This window comes from Lissotriton vulgaris, chromosome 10 (assembly GCF_964263255.1).
Source record: "Lissotriton vulgaris chromosome 10, aLisVul1.2, whole genome shotgun sequence".
In the NCBI taxonomy this organism is placed as follows: domain Eukaryota; kingdom Metazoa; phylum Chordata; class Amphibia; order Caudata; family Salamandridae; genus Lissotriton; species Lissotriton vulgaris.
In genome coordinates, this window is record NC_141698.1 from 190185329 (window position 1) to 190206152 (window position 20824).

Genomic DNA, 20824 nt, shown 5'->3' on the forward strand with positions numbered 1-20824 from the left:
GCAAGTCGTTGTAATGACTTGCGATGTAAATGCATCGCGTACTAACAACGCGGTCTTTGTAAAGACCGCATTGTAATAGTACTGCGATATAATGACAGCGTTGTAAACGCTGTTTCCCATATGGAACCATTCTCACTGAAGAACCAGAACTTACCCCAAACAGGTATAGTAAGTACACATGTACACCAAACTCGCACTCCACTTTGACATTGTCTGCCAAATATAGGCACAGCAACATAACTGTAGTGTCATGAGAACTGTATTCCACTGCTCATCACCCTCAACACTTCATACTTAGGCCTCAGCCACAACCCACACCCTTCAGCCATGCAGAAAAAAAATTATATAAAGTTCATGCGTTCTATCCCTCACTCATCTGCACCCTATTACCCGCTGAAGCTTATTGACCCTTGTCAAATAGCATGACACCAACACACTGCATATGAAGCATAGCATGACACCAACACACTGCGTATGTAGCATAGCATGACACCAACACACTGCATATGTAGGCCAAATTGAAGCACAATATTTGTCAAACCAGTACTTTCTATGGTGCAGCGTGCTACACTACTGCTAATGCACTTTCGCCCTGCACCATTGATTATGAAAGACTTTATAAAATAAATTACAATACAATACAAAATGAGTACAGGGCCGAGTGGGAAGCTGCACAAGTGTGTAGAGGAAAGTAGGATCATTCATCTGGACTGTATAATCAAGTCCATGGAGATGTCCTCTGTGACTAAAGAAAGAATCCATGCATCCAAAGCACAAACACATACGCATTGTGAGAAAGGAAACTTGTGTCTAAAGACCATGTGGCCTTTTTCTCTTGACGAATGTGTCTGCATCTCTTTCTATACATCCAAAAGACCTAGAATCAGAGCGATGAGACAAAATATTGCTGCTATATGTTTATTTGAACACTTTCCCATATAAATCAATTCAAACAAAATCACACATTCAAATCTATGGGAAACGCCCTTGTTGGAGTACTGGGAAACATTTTTCTTCTGACAATCCTTGTTTTTTGAATGTCAGTAGTGAATGGCGGACTAAAGCTTTCATAGTGGGGATATATCCGTTTTTTCTTCACTGTTTAAACCTCAATGTATAATTTACAATATTTATTTATCTAAAATATAATTTTAGGCAAAACTTTTCTAACCGGAAATTATATAAAGAACCAAAATATTAAAAAAATAAATTATAATAATATGATGAATACATACCCAAAATATACCAAAGATGGCCTGAATACATATACATACTTTCACTGGTGTGTATATGGCAGAAGTCCATGTTAATGAGGGGTCTGGTCACTTTTTGAAGTTTGTGTATCTTGCACCTTATTTATTCAGTTGTCATCATCATCAGTAAATGTGAAAACAATGCTCTTCGCATTCATTCAATCAATAATAAAAATGATAAGGTAGAGAGATTTTTGTTATGAAATCTTATGGAACTCCACATCATACCTCAAGTGATTCAGAGGCCGCACCTTTAGTTGCTACCTTTTCAACCAGTTTCTGTCATATTCAGTGCTTAATTTGAGACTGTGCTTTCCGGTGCTCAGCACCGGCACTTAATTGTCAACACTGGAGCTTGTGGCAGTGTGTCACAAGGAGCTGCTGTCTATGATGACCACAACAACAGTCAAATATTAATTCAGTATACATTCAAAATTACTATCACTTGCCGCCCAAGCCATTCTTACAGCTTTGGGGACTGTAATAGACCGAATTGTCCCACTTGTAAGAGTGTGAAGCAAGTTGTTGGGTTTTTACTATCCTTGGCAGAGCAGACAGGAGCAATGTGTGGTGCAAGCTGCAGTTGCCTCCTGACGAGAGTCCTGGCACTTGTGTTTTTACAAATTAAGCACTGGATATGAGTAGCAGATTAAAAATACCATAAGATGCCATTTGCCAAGAACCCTTTAGTGTGGCACTCTGTACAATTCCTTTCTAACTACGAGCAGCCCTGTTAAGTGGTACACACGAAGGGCAACAACCACTGGCAAAGTCAGTCGGTCTGGCATTGGCGGCCGACCTTTTAGCTTTGCCGATGCGGATGTGGATGATGCGATATATTTTTATTATAAACAAAAGGTTTTAGCTAACACCAGACCTAAAAATTGCCTATTGTGCTCTTTCTGCCAATGCAAAAAGAGTTTCATGTTTAAGCTCAACTTACCACTGGGGACGCTTATCTGTGACAAATAGCAAAGAATACCTAATACAATCAATCGGAACCTACCCAATGTATGCCTAAAGGTTGCCATTTAGTGAACAATGCAGAGAAACTCGAAGAACCACTCAAACACGTTGAATTGCAGCTTAGCTGTCACTCACACTCATGGGAAACCTCAAAGAGAGAGGATAAGACCACACAACAAAAGGTGGGCCCTACATAGGAATTCACTGCAAGACCAGAATGACAAGTGCATCTACAGATTCAAACTCAACAACATCTATTATCTTCTCCACCTCATACCTCCCATGTCACATGCAGAAAAAAAAATCCCTACTACCTGACTACAGAGATCAAGCTACCAGGCATGTTGCGCTTCTATACTACAGGGTCCGTACAGAGAGTTACTGAACGCAGAGACAGCTTAAGGATTTTAGGGACCCTAGGCCAAACGTATTTTGGGGGCCCCTGTTCTGAACTGCTTTGAGTTTATGATCCAATTTCAACCCTTCGATGCCCTCTTTGGACAGTTCACTGATAGTACACAGGCTCACTGGTCCAAAGTTTAAATGTGTTCACATTTAATATTCAGGGATAGTGATGTGTGTTTTCACTTCTGTAACACAGGAGCAGCTCACTAATATTACTGAAAATAATCTCTTGGAAGCCCTCCTATTAATCATATGTAAGTTCTTGTTTTGATCTAAAAGAAACTTTTTTTATGGATGAAGCATGAAACATAAACACAACATTTCTCTGCAAAATGTATGTAATAGGGTGTCATAACATCAATAAAATAAAGGAAAACGGTATTCAAAACAATCTATTTAAGCATCATTCGAGGTCATTAGGGGATGACCGTGTGGAGAACAAAGGTGCAACTATTGTGTGTGGGGGGAGGGGGGGAGGCTGGGGCCCTGGGCCAGAACTCACTTTGCCCATACCTTAAAACTCCTCTGACTGAACGCACAATCAGGCAAATCACATGCGCTCAAGGTGTGTGTGGTACTCCGTTACCTCCCCCCAGACACCATGGCAGACACAAATACGAGGGGACGCCTATCACACTGGTAACTTCCACCCGCCATGGAGGCTGTCACTACCGAGCATAGCTCACATGAAGTTACTGGCTGGATTTAGGAAAGTGACCTTGGTTTCATCTCAAAACTCAAAAATTAATTGGAGTTGTAAGAAATGGTCCGACCACCTTGATGCGTTTTGAAGTAACTTGGTTTATTGTAATGCACCAACACAGGCTCCGTGTAGTACGGCGCTCAACAACGCCTCATTTCAGCCAGGCCCCAGCTGTCAACATTCCAGTGGTGACAGCTGGTGAGATCGGGGTCAGTGATACGGTGTCCGTAAAGGGACACATGGTAAACATAACACATATTCCCCCTTAAGGGAAAAGAAAAAAAAGAGAGAGAGAGATGTGGAAGAAAGGTAGGAAGAAGAAAGGGGACATTGCAGTGGGTACAATGTATAATGAGGATAAAACGGGTAATGATATGTACAAAGCATCATTCACAAATATAGTCTGACAGTTTAACTGGTGGTAATAACCTCTACCCGCCCTGCTGGGGACATGGGTGGGACCAGTGTTGGGTGTGGGAGGTAACATTCTACTCGTTCTACCCGTACTTGTGGTACACGGCCCTCTGAGGGTGGGAGAGGCATTTGTTAGCTCTGAAGTGAAATTCACAGCCGCGTTATGGGTGCAAAATTCGCAGTCCATTTCCTCATGTGACAATCCAGTGAACGCACTACCCAAGGCATGTGTAAGGGTTTGGGTATCGTAGTTGTGGTCAACCCGGGTGTCTTTGCATCGTGAAAGGGCTGAGAAGTGCCACACCCTACCATCACTGAGCAAGGCTGAATTGCAGAACACTTTGTGAACAGAAAGGGGATGTGTGAATCTGTCATTGCCCTTGCTGATGTGACCGCTCTTTTTAACTTTAACGGTGTCCCCAACTTCACGCTTGACAGGTTTGCACCCATGCTTCAAATCATACCTTTCCTTGCAGCAGGCTTGTGCTACCTTGAGCTTACTCCTAACTTGCTCTGTAGACCAATTGACTCTTTTCGCTGCCTTTACCCAACCTACATTGTCCTTTGACAAGGGAGTTCTTCCTCGCATCATCTCAAATGGGCTATGGCCAGTAGTGACACACGGTGTGATGCGGTATGCCCACACGGTTTTGAGTGTTTCCTGTTTCCATTCCCGTTTATTTCTATTAGCCAGTTGTACAATTCCCTCCATGGCTCTGTTGAACCTCTCCACCACTCCGTTACCAGCGGGGTGATGTACAGAGGTGGTTTTGTGACAGATTTTGTTTCTCTGAATGTAGCTCTTGAAAGTGTCGGACATGAATTGAGGCCTGTTGTCCCGGACAATGATTTTGGGTAGCCCCTCACGTGTGAAGACTTCGTCTAGAAACTTTACAACACCTAAGGAATCTGTCTGAGTGACAAATTTGATCTCGGGCTATTTTGAGAAATGGTCTATAAGGACAAAAATGTACACCTGTTCCCTATTTTCCATTATGGGCCCCATAATGTCTACTCCCACTCTCTCCCACGGCATGGATGGGCAGGAAATGGGTGGGCATGGGTTGTAATGGGGGTCTAAAAGTCACCTATGATTTGTCTGAATTAAGGCATAAGGTGCAGTCCCTAACAGCTCTCTCAACTGCTAGACTTACACTGGGCCACCAATAACTTTTCTTGATTCTATTCTTGATTTTTGCGATGCCTAGATGCCCTTCGTGGCAGATCTCGAGTACTTTCCTTCTTAGCGTGTTAGGCGGGACAACTTTTTTCCCCTTTAACAGAAACCCATTTTCATGGGAGAGTTCATGTCTCACCTCCCAGAAAGGTTTCAATCTTTCAGGCAAGGTGTTCTTACTACTCCAACCCTATGTCATCATGTCAATCACTTCACACAATATTTTATCTTTGTTTTGTTCTGAAATCCATTCACCTAGAGAGATTCCCTTTATTTCCCTGTTTATACTAGTGATATATAGTTCATCACTTTCAGCACGTTTCTCACGTTCTGGTATGGGCATGCGGCTTAAAAAGTCTGCAACTACATTCTTTACCCCAGGGACATATTCTACAACATAATTGTAATCAAACAATCAACCCTGCGTACAATCCCTTAGTGGTAAAGACTTTTGTCAGTGGCTTATGGTCACTGCGTAGCATAACCTTGCCACCCCAGACAAACTGCCTGAAGTGCTCAAGGCCCCAGACGCACACCAGTGCCTCATGCTCGATGACTGAAAAGTTTTCCTCACTCGGAGTCAGGGAGCGTGAGGCAAAGGCTATGGTAGACTCTTCTCCTTTAACATCTCTTTAGGTTAAAACAGCACCCAGTCCCCGCCATTTGCATCAGTTGTGATAATGTTTTCGAGTTGAGGGTCAAAACCCTGCAATGGAGCAGTTTAACACATTTCTTTTTTTAAAGAATTTAAAGTGTCCTGACAATCCTCATCCCATATGAATTTGTTCTTCAATTTTACTCTTATTTTTTTTTCCTTTACGCGTGGATCCTCGTGTTGGTGTTCGTCGCCATAAATTATAAGAAATTATCCGACCACCTTGATGCGTTTTGAAGTAACTTGGTTAATTGTAATGCACCAACACAGGCTCCATGTAGTACGGAGCTCAACAACGCCTCCGCTCAGCCGGCCACCTGCTGTCAACTGTCAACATTCCAGTGGTGACAGCTGGTGACGTCGGAAGCAGTGATATGGTGTCCGTAAGGGGAGACATGGTAAGCATAACAGGAGTGCTCGCTTACTTGGCTAATATTGCCTAAGTATTACATTGCCTGTGTATTATAATAACAAAAACTTGTATTTTCTCATTTTAGCACATTAAGACACGCATTGGAAAAGCCAACAGGTCTGGCTTCTAAGTTCTTCTACTTTGACAGGCGATTTAAGTGTGGATGTGGGTGGATGTCAAAATGAGTTCACGAGTGGATGACTGGATGGGCGAGTGAGTAGATGTATGGAATAATGTTCTGACTCATTCATTTTACTCATCCATGCAAGCACTATTGGAGTAATGTCCTAAGTACAAAAAATACATCTGTGAGTGTACATGAATTAACATAAAGAACATTCATGAACTAGTATACCGGGGTGAATTAATACTGCAGTACACAAGTTAGTACAAGAAGGAAAAATGTTACATATATGAGTTGAATTGCGCAGCAGTTAATGAAGGAGTGAGTGAACAGAAGTGAATGTGTGTAACAATTAATGAATGCTTCACTTAGGGCCAGATGTACAAAAATCTAGAATTGGGATTTCCAAATTACGATTTTAACTGACTATCTCAATTCCAGATTTGAAATAACGATTCCTAGTGGGTCACAAATCAGTGGCATAGCTAGCCACTCAGCCGCCCGTGGCGGTCCCTGCATTTCCCGCCCCACGCATGGAAGAGTGGAGGGAGGGTACCGCCGTCCTCAAATCTCATGGCACCAGGGCCGGACCACCCACACCGCCCCCCTTACTACGCCACTGTCACAAATTGACCTATCTCATGAATATTAATGAGGTAGGTCACAGTTTGCGACCAATTATAAATCACAGCCATCCATGGGTGGTGGCCTGCTGAGGTCAGCAGACCACCAGATCTGTAATTGCTTTTTAAAAAAGCAATTTTTAATGCAGCATGCTATTTTCAAAGGAACAGTACAAAAGATTTGACTCCATAGGTAAAATAAAATGTTGCAGCTCTTGTCTCACCTCCAGCCGCGCCTGGTGCAGGTAAGAGCGGTGAGGCAGTGGGGCCCGGTGGGGAGGATTTCGACAGACGATGATGGGGGGAAATAGTTAATTTTCCGGCGTCATCATCCGTGGAAATCCCCCCCCGCCGGCCCCATCGCTTTTACCTGCAGCGGGCGTGGCTACTCACCTCACTCCAAAAAAGCGCTATCAATATTTGTAGCCCTCACCTCTAATTTTGGGGTCCCACCTGCTCTCTTGTGGTGGTGGTAAAACAAAGCCTGACACTGGTGCCCTCTCTCTATCAGATGCAGTGATCCCTCAGTTACACAAAGAATAGTCATTCTACTCGTTCCTCAAAAACTTTTTGATTTACTATAAATAAATATATCTTTTTTAAAGCGGACTTGGTCCATTTTCACTCAAACATGTTTTATTTCACTTCAAATGAGAAAATACAGGAAATGTGCGTTTTTTTTAAAGAACAATAATAGACGGTGTAGTGTCCTGCAGGACACGTTCTAGTGTTTGCAGGCTTTAGTATTTCCCAGCCACTCCCTTGAGGGCTGGTCACACTTACACCCCCACCCATCCATCACGGGTGTCACGAGTGACATGGCACCGCCAATAAAAGGGCCCGGGTGCATGTGCTTGTGGCAGTTTACTGTACCACAACACTGGGTGTCTGTGTCAGTTATTGCCATCATGTGGACCTGAGGCCAAAAATCACACTAGCAATGAGGCGGGTAGCTGAGCTAGCATGCCTGCTGATCTGCGCTTCATCTCGTGGGGGAGGAAAGGAGTCCGGCAGGTGGCACCCCCTGGGGCTGTTTTATGCCACCCGTGACTGCGGTGAGGATTGAGTACCTCGTGTCACCCAGTCACCTCCTCCTAGACCCGAGAGGATCAGCGTTGTCTGCACAGTGGCTTACACATGATCCCCATGCCAGCAGGACAGCCATGGCCGTTCTGCAGAGGACGAAAGACAATGTGTGCCTGAACTAGCATCACAGCAGAGGACTCGGTAGGTGCCAGGAGACGCACAGACACACTGCCGCTGCTACAGTCCTGGTGCTGGCCAGCCCGACAGCGAGAGGTCAGTGGAAACGCCAGCAAGCCCCGAAGCGTCCGCAGGCTGTCCCGTCTGCCCTGTCTGCACCGAAAGCAAAGGGAGAAGGGACTGCTCCCAGTAACTGCCAGAGTCCCGGGAGAGCGCCAAGCCCCCTGCAATGCTTGAAATGTACCCGCATCTGCGCCCAGGCGGCCGCCTCCACAGTTGCACAGTCCTGTGACCCCCCCAACGGGCAGCGATAGGGAGACGCTCAAGGCCTGCCCCGCTCTCTATAACCGTGCAGCCGGAGGCGCCGGATAGTCATTGTACACTGACCGCTGTCTAGCGTGGAGGTGCCACAGAAGGAAGAGACATCAACATCGCGAGAGGCCCTGCACCGGTTGCTTGTGACCTGCTTTAACGCCCCCGAGTAAGAAGGAAGCTGCCGCAGGTAGCAAAGGGGTGAACCTGCAGGCAACGCCACCTAGCGCCCACCTGCCTGTGCCCCACCATAAGCTTATTTATTTTTTTATTTATTTATTGAGTTTATAAAGCGCGACAGCTACCTGTAAGGGTTTTCCGGCGCTAAATGATCAAAAGCAACCTGACACCATACAAGGAAAAGTACTGATTAAAAAGCCAGGTCTTCACTGCCCTTCGAAAGCAAGCATGGCTGTCCTCCATACGAATAGCCAGAGGGAGGGAGTTCCAAAGTTTGGGTCCTAGAGTAGAAAAGGCACTACCACCCATTCTGGACAGCCTGAACTTGGGTACACAAAATAGATGTTGAGAAGAAGAGCGGAGGGAACGAGAAGGAATATAGGGCTTAACAAGAGACTGAAGGTATAGGGGAGCTACACCCGCCTTAATCTTGTGCATGTAGCTGAGGGCTTTGAACTTTACACGGCTTTCGATGCGGAGCCAATGGAGTGCCCTCAGACGCTCCGTAATATGGTCTGTTTTTCGACAGCCGCAAAGGAGCCAAGCAGCGGCATTCTGGACCAATTGGAGGCGGCGAGTGACCACCTTGGTGGACCCCAGATAGAGCACGTTGCCATAGTCCAGTCTGGAGGTCACCAAGGCATCCACCACAGATCCATGGGTGTCCGAAGGAAGTAGCCAGAAGATTTTTCGGAGCCACCGCAGGATGGTAAAGCAGGTGGCTGCTACCTTGTTGGCTTGGTCCGTCATGGATAACCCCTTATCGATGGTCACTCCGAGGTTACGCACACGTTCGGACGGAACCGGCAGGGCACCCATGGCGGAAGGTCAATGTCTTGGGCTCCAAAGATCTGGTTTGTTGCCCAATACCAGGACCTCCGTTTTCCAGCCATTTAATTTAAGCAGGTTGCTGTTCATCCAGCAAGCTATGTCGCTGAGTCCAGTTTGCAAATGGGATGGCAAAGTAGGGTCAGCATGGGATAGGGAAAAAAACTATTTGAGAATCGTCTGTGTAAGTAAATAAATTCAGCCCAGACCTTTGAGCAATCTGAGCAAAGGGGGTAACATAAAGATTAAACAAAAGAGGACTCAGGATAGAACCCTGGGGTACACCATGTGGGAAAGAATACACTTTAGAGGTGGATGAGTGAGAAAAAGTTTGAAAAGGACGAGAGCCAATCCAAGGCTATACCCCCAATGCCAATGTTCGCATGGGCTCTGATGAGGATGTTATGGGATACGGTATCAAATGCCGCACTGAGATCGAGCAATATCAGTGCAGCCATTTCCCCTCGATCCAGAAGCAAGCGTAGATTTTCAGTCACGCACAAGATAGTAGTCTCGGTAGGAAAATTCCGGGCGGAAGCCGGACTGAGAAGGGTGTAATAAGTTATTAAGCGCAACGTACTGAGACAAGTGAACGTGAATGTGTCTCTCCAGGACTTTAGAAAAAATGGGCAATAAAGAAATGGGAAGATAATTGGAGGAAACATTGGGATCAGCAGTGGATTGTTTCAAAAGTGGGGTGACCATAGCGTGCTTCCAGCAGCTGGGGACAATAGACGAATTTAAAGAGTGAGAAAGCAAGGTGCAGATGGTAGAAAGCTGGGGGAGGTCCAGGGAGCGTAGTATGGAGACAGGCACCGGATCCAATGGCGAACCAGACTTAACCTTGCTCAGGGTCTCCAAGAGGGTTGAAGGAAGAAAAACAGGCCAAAACAGGAGTGGAACCGATAGCTGTGTTGGGGAGGCAACGGCTCCACCTTAACTCTCTCGTTCACAAGCAAAAGCACACGCAGCATCAAGCTGCCCTGCCGGCCAGCATGAGCGACGGAGCAGCACTGCCGCCGCAAGTTAGCTGTTGGAGGTAGAGTCTTAGCACACACACATACAAGAAACAGGATAGTGCCTCCTGTCACGGCACCCATCCACACAGGACAATTGTGGTTGTCCACTTCGGCGACCATACAGCACTGCAGTCACCCACCAGAAAAGGCAAGGATAGAGGTAGATGCACATGCATACTGTACCCTCTGGTAGTCCCCTGCAGCTTCAGCCACAAGAGAGGTTGCTGCCTGCTGCAACTGCCCTCGCCAAGTCACAAGCAGAATGGGAGTGACACCATGGTCACCACCGGGGTCTTCAGCCCCAATGCATAACGGAAAGGAGCCCACAAACCCCATTCCCAGGCAAGACAAGCTGAAGAGACTGAGCACTGCTCCCAGCGCCACTGCAGAGGTCAGCCGAAGGACGATCCCAACAGAAGGGGAGGACCTCCAAACCCACACCTAGCAAAAAGGTACCAGGGGCCCAGGACTCCCCCAGCACTGGACAGCACCAAGACGCAAAAGACAGGAAAGCCCAGTAAAGCAGCAAGCCCCAAAAGAAACAGACGAAGACTGGATGCAATGCAGGCCACCCCAATGGGCTGCCTAGACCTGCAAAGGAGAAAGACTGTTGCACGTCACCAAGGGCCCCCAGGAAGCCCGAAGCTTCTCCAGCCCAGGCAAGCGCCAACCAAATACAAGCGGCAACACCAAAGACACCCCCCCACCAGCATGAGTGGACTACCAGCCAGACAACAACGTCTCGAGGTAGCTGTCCACACTAACAGCACAAGAAAGACTGGTGCAGAGCGTGCACTACAAGTGACTGCCCAATGCCACTGTCAGAGAGGAGATTACATCACTCGCTCCTGCTGGTGTACAGACACAACTGCAAGCTACAACACAGACACACCGATGCCAGAAGAGAACGCCCAAGAAGAAGACGGAGCGCACCAAGTCAGAGATGCGCTGAAGGCGGCACCAGCAAATCTGACAGCACGGGTAGGCGCCCGGTAGATAGAGACTTCTCCAGAGAGAAGCCCTGCTGAATGCAGCACGGAGAGCAGCTACATCTCTACTGCATCAGCGAAGCCCCGCAGTGGGCCAAAGACAACACAGTGTGTCCTCCCTCACACTGCCTCAAGACGGAGTCGTCGGTGACCCAAGGCAAGAGAGGAGTTGCACACTCCATGTGGCAGGCCGCCACAGCAACATGTGCTCCAACAACAGGCGACACGTGGCCGGACGTCACGTCACACAGCAAGCAAGGAGCACGTCACACGAAGTGACCAGTCCTGACAAGCACACCGGAACGAAGGAAGAAGCAGGCACCACGACGGCACCGCCTCAAGGTCCAAGCGCAACGCCCTCGAGGGAAGAATAGTGACAGTCCTGTCACCCTGAAGAACCGTATGAACAAAAGTGCGCTGAATAGGCCTACAAGGGAAAAAGACCGAGGACTCACACAGCAAGCCAAGAGCACACCCAGACGCACCAGACAGCCACCAAGGCGGACCGACATCCCTGGACACAGCCTGAGGGAGAACTGAACATAAGCCGCAGCAAGCGCAAACCGTGTCTCTCTGCATCGCTTCCCCAGGTGACCGTCCATCCACGAGCGTCGGCAGTCTAATTCCAATTGCATCACTGCTCCTGACCGCAGATGTCATGGGTAAAAATCAGCACCGAGTGTCCTTCCTCACACCGCCTCCAGATAGAGTCGGCAGTGGCCCAAAGACAGGCAAGAGAGAATTCGCACACTCTACGTGTCAAGACACCACCGAAGATCAACCTCCACAAGGCAGAGACACATGGCTGCTGAGTCCCTCCTGAATCCAACTCTCCCAGCAAGTCACCACCACCTGTCATTCCAACTCACCACATGGCTGGCAACTATCACCACCCCAGCCCTCAGCACATGCGCCAAACAACACCACTCCCAGAGTACCGATGGACTGGAGTCCTACACCGTTGCCACACCAGCCAACAAAAGAAACCAGAGGCTACCTGTGAACATGGCCTACACCTGAACCGCGGCAGTTAGAGCAAGTCTTGGCCAAGACTCATCCACCCTCAAGGGTTCTGAATGCGTCTAAGTAACGGCTCATTTGTGGTCCTGCAGCTGCCTCCAGTCGGCACACAAGTGGCCCCAGCGCAGCCCTCCTGCAGCCCTCCTGCAGTCCCGTAGCAACACCGACAATGGGCCTCCCCGGGTGGGAGAGTGAGAAGAGACATTGCCCCAACAACAGGTTATCGGTTACAGCCAAGCGGTTCAACAGAGACAATTGATCAGGCAACACCTCCATAAACTCTCACCATGGACTCCATCCATGCTCATGACGCATCCCATTGTATGAACTGTTAGAACTCACCATAGACCATCCCCGTCGTCAGCAAAGAGGACCTAAACAAGACTACAAGACATGTCATCATCAGTGAACTGACAGTATGCAGCAGACGTCTCCAAGCCAGCGGTCGTGTCCTGAACCCTCAGGTTAAGCTACGAGTGCCCGCCGAGATGGTCCTGTAGCAGACGGGGTCACCAGCCCATGTCTGACGTCTTCTCGCCACCTGACTCGTAAGGCTGATGAAGCCTGTGGTGTTCAGTTAACTGTTTGATTGTCCCCACAGGTTGAACCAAAGTTTGGTGCTGTTCTTCAATAAAGTTGGGGAGAAATTGAGTGTCCTGCAGGACACGTTCTAGTGTTTGCAGGCTTTAGTATTTCCCAGCCACTCCCCTGAGGGCTGGACACACTTACACCCCCACCCATCCATCACGGGTGTCACGAGTGACATGGCCCCGCCAATAAAAGGGCCCATGTGCACGTGCTCATGGCCAGTTTACTGTACCACATCACTGGGTGTCTGTGTCCGTTATTGCCATCATGTGGGCCTGAGGCCCGACACCACAGAGGGGAAACTTTACTTTCTCTTTAGGCTCATTTCTGCTGTGCTATCTGTTGAGTATGATCCCGGACGAAAGAATGTGAATAAAAAACTTTCAGGGTTTACTATGAACATAATATATGCATTATATATGCACCAAATAAGCTGGAAGAAGCTTGTATATACAACCCATGACGTTTTATAATGTAGACTATTCAATATGTAGAGTTGCTAATGTATGTATAGAGCAATCCTGATTTAAGACTGAGATGAATGTTTCTCATTACTTTTTTCTCCTTCAGAGCCTTGCTTTCTGTTGCACGTTGATATGATAAAAAGCCAGAATGTGTTCGAATCTTATAAATACAATTATGTTTTTTTTTAATGATGTAACGAAATGCATTTGTTAACTGAAAGGGCGTGTTGTCGCTTACCTCCGGTCTACCTCGAGAGTCTCCGAGTAATGGTAGGCGGAGTTATCAAATCCTTCGTCATAATTATACGACATGATTGATGCAAACTCTTCGGATTGCTGAAGTTAACTTTCATTTAAAAACAGCTTCAGTTGAGAAGCTTCCAATGTTGACGTCTCAATCTGAAAATGTAAAAAAATAAACGAATTAGTATTTTCACGCATTTACAAAAAAAATGCAAATGATAGAGATATGTTTTACAATTGCTAATAACATTTAATATAAATATAGGATTATTCATCGTTGGAAAGAAGGGTCAAACAATACAATGACTATGGAGAAGTCAAGGTACTACCTAATCAGAGGTATTATTTTAATCAGAGGTATTATTTTAGTTGCTTTCTGTTTGATGTATGGAACAGCAAAGTAGTGGTGGATGAAAAACAGGAGGAGTAAACATCAAAGAAGACAAGAATGCAACTGGGAACGTTATTGCGCTAATAATATGCAAGTCCATCACTCAGTAAATTCCTACTGAATTGTTATAATTAAACTTCTCCAGCAGATGGCAATCTTACTCTAGAAAGTGCCTCGAATAGGTCCATTCGGGAAGTTTCCTCACAGATACAGAAGAAAAGGGCTGAATGGAATGACACTAAATTTGGCACAAAATTAGGTTATTCAGAAAGCGTGTTTTTCCGTTCAACTGTTTTCAAGAAATTAATATTTAAAGAGAGAGACTCTGGATGAGCAGGAAGGGGGTATCTCTCAGAACAAAAGTTAGCGATATTTAGACCATTATTTATGGTGGTCCCAAATAGCGATATTTATCGCTAAATGCGCTTAGCGCATTTTTTTTATCGCTGTCTATCGCCGGATATTATCGCAGAGATAGCATGCTATTAGCAATGTTTATCTCTAATGCGATAAAATATCCGTAAATAACGTTGGAAATCCAGCGATATTCAGGCATTAACGCTAATGGGGACTTAACCTATATATCCACCTCCCATTGGATATACAGGTTAAGTCATGGTCTGAGCAGGTGTTAGCTTCTGGCGAGAATCGCGCTTAGCGCGACTTTTTTAATCGCACAGCCTGCCTTGCTATTAGGCGATAGCTGTGTTAGCGACTGCTTTCAGTCGCTAACAGGTTGGGTACGCCCTCTTTGCATGTCATTAGCGATAAATATCGCTGACATGCAAAGTGGGCCCCAAACCGGTCGCTATATCCTAAAAGCAGTCGCTAACTGCTGTTAGCGACAGCTTGCTAATAGGTTGATAAAATTATTGCCGCTTTAGCAGGAAAAAGTCCCGCTAAAGTGGCGATAGTGCCCTTGCTAATGTTCCCCATAGTCACTTTTTTAGGCTGCGGGAGATCTATCTCCTGTTCGCCATTTTGGTACCACCTCTACGGAGAAGGGCCCATGATACCCAAATGATCTGATTGGCTAGCCACAACACTGGTGAGCATTTTGTAGCGGTCAGTACAGGATTCGGGGACACTGTCCCTGTGTATTGAAAAAAGTAAGAAAGGGCACATAAGAGGGCAGGGTAAGCATACTCTGACCCCAAGACCATGTTGAGAGGGGGTCCTCAAGGGACACTCCCTAAGGTTAATATGTAAAAAATATATATTTTTGGTTGTACAAGTTATGGTCCCAGTGGCTTTAATTGCGAGACCCAGCGAGGCCCTCTGGTGCAAAAAAAGTTTTAAAAAGTTAAAAGGGTCTAGTCATAGACCAGACTCTGCGGTCAGTCACCTGCTAAGGAGCCTTTATGCCCTACGGCGCCAAGCTACCCCTCTTCCCACAGCTGTCCAGTACGAGCTCAAGAAAAGTCCTGGGGTCCAGCACGCCACCTTCGCCCACCACCACCTGGCCTTCTATGGCCAGTACCAGTTCGAGGATCCCTCCAGGCCCAAGAACACCGCCCGTGAGAGCACTAGCACCTTAAAGGCCTGGCTGAACGAGCACCGCAACTACTCCACCAACCTCAAAAAGATCAGGCTCTGTAAATATGTAACACACATTTGTCCAAACCTAATCGCTTCAACTTTTCCTAATATGCAATCTTGAGTGAATTTGCAACGTGTATATCTGTACCTCTAACCACGAGTAACTGTAGTAGACATATGTATTGTCACTTACTACCATTCTTTTTGAGTTTAGAGTTTATCTGTTTCATATCTTTTATGTAATTCATGTACTCTGAAGTCCTTATGTATTGTAACTGGCTCTATTGTAAAGCACTCTGACACCTTCAGGTAAAGTACACGCTATGTAAAAACGCATAAATAAAATAAATTCTGCAGGCCTTACTGAGCCCCACTGGCAACCAGCAGCTCAAATTAAGCACTATGGAATGCTCCAGTACAGCTGGTCCCTGATAACTGCCCCATCAAAGGTGGGAGTGAGGGCACTTGTATGTGATTGCCACTGAGAAATATTTAGCGCTGAGGCACATATCACTGTTTGAGCGAATGCGGCACCTGTGGGTGGCTGTGGCCAGCTTTGCGCGACATCATACTTGCAGTGTTTTGAGCGTTACATGATCATTTCCTTGTGAATGTGTGAGCGAGCATGAGCTGGCACAAATTTCTCTTCACAATACTATTCTAGGACCTGCAGTTTTTGTGTTTGCATTTATCTTGGATGCTCTAGGCTATGGTTTTAAGCGTTTTTAAATTACACTTTTAAAAATGTACTCGTACTGATTTTGCCAAGGACAAAAAAACAGACTGTATTAACAACATTCACACAAATTTGTGTTGTGAATATTACATGTGAATATTAAATGATTTGCCTATTATCACAAGATTGCGACACAGGGCCGGACTGGGAACCCAAAGCAGCCCTGGCAATTTTCTCAGACCAGCACCTGGTGAAGCACGGACTAACCCCAGAGGCTGGAAACTCTTGCTTGCTTCTTTTATTACTGGGGTCCGATATTGCATCAGTGCTGCAAAACGGTCTCTCAGTAATAAAACAGGCCCCGACCACTGCGAAACCAGCCCCCACCTTTCGAGCCTACTGGGGAAGCGCCCAATTCCCGGTACAGCCAGTTGGGACCTCACCATAACTCGTGCGATTCTGGGCAAATCACATATTCTTACTCAGCTTCAAATATAAATATATGAAATGCAACTGAGTACTTCAAAGAGGTAAAGTCTCCACTTACATCGTTGACCAACAACCCCATAATGTATAGCACATGGTTGCTCCCTAGGTAGGTTTTCATTACGTGAATGCCAAAGCAAACATATACACAAAATATATATGGCACTGAAACCTCAGCTATGCCTATTTTTTTTTCTTGGTCCTGTGTAGCACTGTGCTGCCTTCTGGCTAGGTTCTTGCGGTAGGAATACCATATACACACATCCATTTCAAAAGCCGCAAATGTATCTTGCCCAACTAAGCAACAACATACTTTGCAAACGTCTTCAATATCCTCCAAATGTGTACGCTTGTATCAGTCATTTTTAGGTTTCGTTTGCACAGTGCTTGCACAATCTATTGTATTTAAAAATATATATATTAAACGGGGCTTAAAGTCTATCCATTACCTACCTCAACTTACCATTGGCTGACTTCCACACCTCTGATATTACTTTACTTACTATTGGCTGGCTCCCACGTGGATCTTGTTTCCTTTATTCCTATTAGTCAGCAGCTCCTCTTGGCCAAAGACTTCCTCCTACTCTTTGGATTCTTCTTCCATGCTGTGGAGCTTGGACCAAGTACAGCTTCCTTTGGCTAGTGTCCTTTCACTGAACTGGAAGTATTATTTTTTAATTACTTTTGAACATGCACAAGTGTATGTGTCTGTGGTCTTTCATAAAACTATCGCCTAAGCAGTATGACAAACAGGGCTGTCTAGCTTCTTAATACAATGATGGGCAGAGCTTACTGCTGTTGCCCTGCTATATGGAACACATCCCCTGCAAACTACGCCCACGTACAATCACAAAAAAAAATCCTGTGACGTAGTCAAAGCTGGCCGCATCATAGTTCTTTTTTTAACTTTAAGCCATGTTGCATAGAAGCTCAACTGCTGTTCAAATTGTAAAAATAATGTACAAAGCCAATAGATTTTGCATAGGCAAAACTTATTGGCTTTGCCAATGCTTGTTATATACACCAGTGACACAGTCTTTCGGCATGACCCTATGCCCATTTACAAGTTTGCTTCTCTTCCTTGTTGCTTACATTATCAAATTCAAACCCCTTTTATCCTAACATGTCACTAGATATATGTGACATTGAAGGCGTAGCAGAGGTGCCGTGGGCCCTATTACAGGGAAGGACAAAGGGCCCCATGTGCTCCAGGTTGGTAATAAACCACATACATAATTAGGCTCCATTGATCCCTTCATGCAATCTGGACCCAAGTGCCACTGCTCCTCCTGCACTAATTGTAGCTACAGGTATCCAAGTTCCTCATTCTAGCAGTCTTTCCCGCTCCCTATTTTCATTTCTCTCTCACCTCTGTCCTCCTTTCATGCTCTCCCCTCACTTCTTATTCCCCTGTCTCTCTTTCCCTTCTGTCTCTTACATGGCCAAATCTCCATTCTCTCGCTCACATTTTCTCTCCTCACTTCCTTTAAACTCTCTTTCCCCCCAAGTCTCTCATACCCTCTTTCCTCTATATGCATCCCACTCTTTTTCCCTCCTGCATCCTCTTAATCTACTTGCTCTCGCATCTCCATCTGCCCTTTCCCTCATCTGTATTTTGTCTTTGCTGCTTCTCTCTCCAAACCTCGCATGTCCAGCCTCCTGTTCTTTCCCTTAGATCCTTATTGCTGAACATTTTTCATTCTTTTCGTCATCATATTTATTTGTAGTTTTCTCCTCCTCATTGCTGTTACTTTTTTCTCCTTTCTGTTGTTCCATATTTGACCCTTTTCTTTTTTCATTCCTTTCCTCTCGCCTCTCCATGTCTCCCTTATCCTCTACCCTCTCCTGACTAACCCCTCCACCCAACTCCACCATCCACCACGAACTGTAAACAACGTGCCATGCCGCTGGAAGGCTCTGTAAATAAACCATTCGGAGCAGGTGACCTCTCATCTAACTGAAGCAGCTACACGACAGGCTGGGCCCACATCTGAGCCAGGGTGCCACTACACTGGCTGCACCACTCATAGCTACGCCTCAGTATGCCTCCTGTGAAATATTATTGATGGTCCAGTGAGCTAAAATAAGCTTTTTATTTTGCTGACATGCATACCTTATGAATAAAGGCCCTTCTCTGAACCTAAATGGTCACCCATACAATGCAGGAAAAATTGTTAGGTTTACAGTGTGATTAACACCACACTCCTTAACTCAAATATCTTCTCTGAATACCTATCTAATTTTCAATCAACGGTATAGAATACGAGTCCATCACAGAATCTCTAGGACACATCAGACAAACATCAGACTTACAGGGATATTTCTGGTCAACTGCTCATGAGTTAAATAAACACTACCCTCGAATGGATTTTATAGAAAATGGAGGGTGCACTATTATAGTTTTATTTCTGTGGATTATTTAAACGGGTTCCTAAAGGTTCTCATCGATTTCATGACTTAGAAATGGATCTCCTTTTTTACAGACTTTTTCATTTCGTAGATCAAATATTCTTACTATTAATAATCATCAGATTGCGCTTTATGGACCTTCTCTTGTTTCCTATTATCTGCCTAGAGGCACATAGCTCAATATTATTAGAACGAAACGCCTTCTCTTGATCAGTTTATCAAAGTGCAGTTAAAATCAATTTTAGGTGAAATATATGCCTAAATGAATCCCTTCCCAACTAGCTGTGCAATCAAATTAAAGACGTTTCTAACATTGCGCTAGAAAATGTCGATTTTCTTATTGCTTACTTTGTTAAAGAAGTTGTGTCAGGCACCAAGGTTTGTTTGCTCAGCAGCCCGCAGCCAGGGCTATTGAATTTTAGTGTGCTGCATACCAAGACTGTTAGCCTTGATTGTATCTTGTGCCTCTTTAATCCGCAAACAGGCACTCCCTGCCCCTTTGTCTCTCTCACCCAGCTTCCTCCTCGCTACCTTTGTCACGGGATTCCCAGCTTTCACTTCCTCCTTCTTTCCCCCTTGTGTGTTTTTCACTTTCTTGCTCTTGGTCAAAGTAGCCTGATGAGGAATAAGAAGTGCTGGTCCTCAAAATGAGTGCCAGTGGGTCCCACCTGCAACCACCGGCTCAAATTCGGCACTGGATTAAAAAAACATGCCTGAAAGACCAAAAATAGTTAATGCAGGGAACCATTCATACCATTAGGGTTATATGGATACAGTGGAAAGAAATACAACTGAGATATCTCCACCACGCCCATAAATTACTTCAGCAATCGTCTTGGAGATACATCGACTTCTTTTTGGTACAGCCGAGTTCTGCTTTCCTCTTGAACCTTTTCTAATAAAGATGAGGACAGGTTTTTAGTATGGCCGGCAAACCTCCATATCTGGAAAACCTATACCTCCCTATTTAATAAGTGCCTATGCAAGTACTGTAGATAATGTGAAAGTTCAGAAAACAAAACTTTAAACTTCTTTCTTAGATTCTCAACCCGGACTTTTGCAATTTCACATAGAACAATAAGAAAAAAAGAGCCTTAGTCGAAGTTCCATTTAAAAAATATTTAGGTTCATGATGAGGTGATATGCTTAGCCTTCCAAACTAAAAAATAAGTGAGTAGCCTATTAGTCCTTTCAGACATGTTTAATCTGAATTACTTTTTAAGAGACAGATAACATACCCCGGACATATACATTTTATACTCAAATGCTCTTGAGATACTCTAGAGCGGTAAATCCCAAACAATGGTGGTATATTTTGGGGATTGGTATTACTCCTTTATATAAACCATTGAGTAAGTGGCACCAAGTCCATTCCCTTGAGTGTGTGAGGCCGGTGCATTGTTGATTCCTCCCCCAAAGGCTAGAAGTGGAAAGGGTAGCAGCTTGTTAATAAGAGAATTCTGGAATGAACTACCCAGTAAGTTAAAAAATTGTGAAAAACTAATTATGTGTAAGGTAATAAAAATGCATTGCGTTCTCACAATGTGCGTGTGTGTGTTTTACCGTGCATTGCACAGGAGACACAAGATGTATATTTTGGGAACTCGAAACTTCTTTATTGTCTATAAAAAAGGCACCGTAAATATTATTTCTTTTGGAGGCACAAGGACACAGGCGGTTGATCATTACTGGCTTACTACTGTTATCCCTAATTACAGACTGGGGACTGAGGGGCATATGAACAA

The 20824-nt window shown here is 45.3% G+C and overlaps 1 protein-coding gene across 1 annotated transcript in view; it reads right to left on the minus strand.

Annotated features, from left to right (window-relative positions):
* The window catches only part of TMC5 (transmembrane channel like 5), a 757208-nt gene that overhangs the window by 603803 nt on the left and 132581 nt on the right, over positions 1-20824 (minus strand). Inside the window, exon 2 of the mRNA XM_086940869.1 lies at positions 13574-13734. Within this exon, the coding sequence (XP_086796995.1) occupies positions 13574-13647 (74 nt within the window). The 5' untranslated portion in view covers positions 13648-13734. The remainder of the gene's footprint in view (positions 1-13573; positions 13735-20824) is intronic.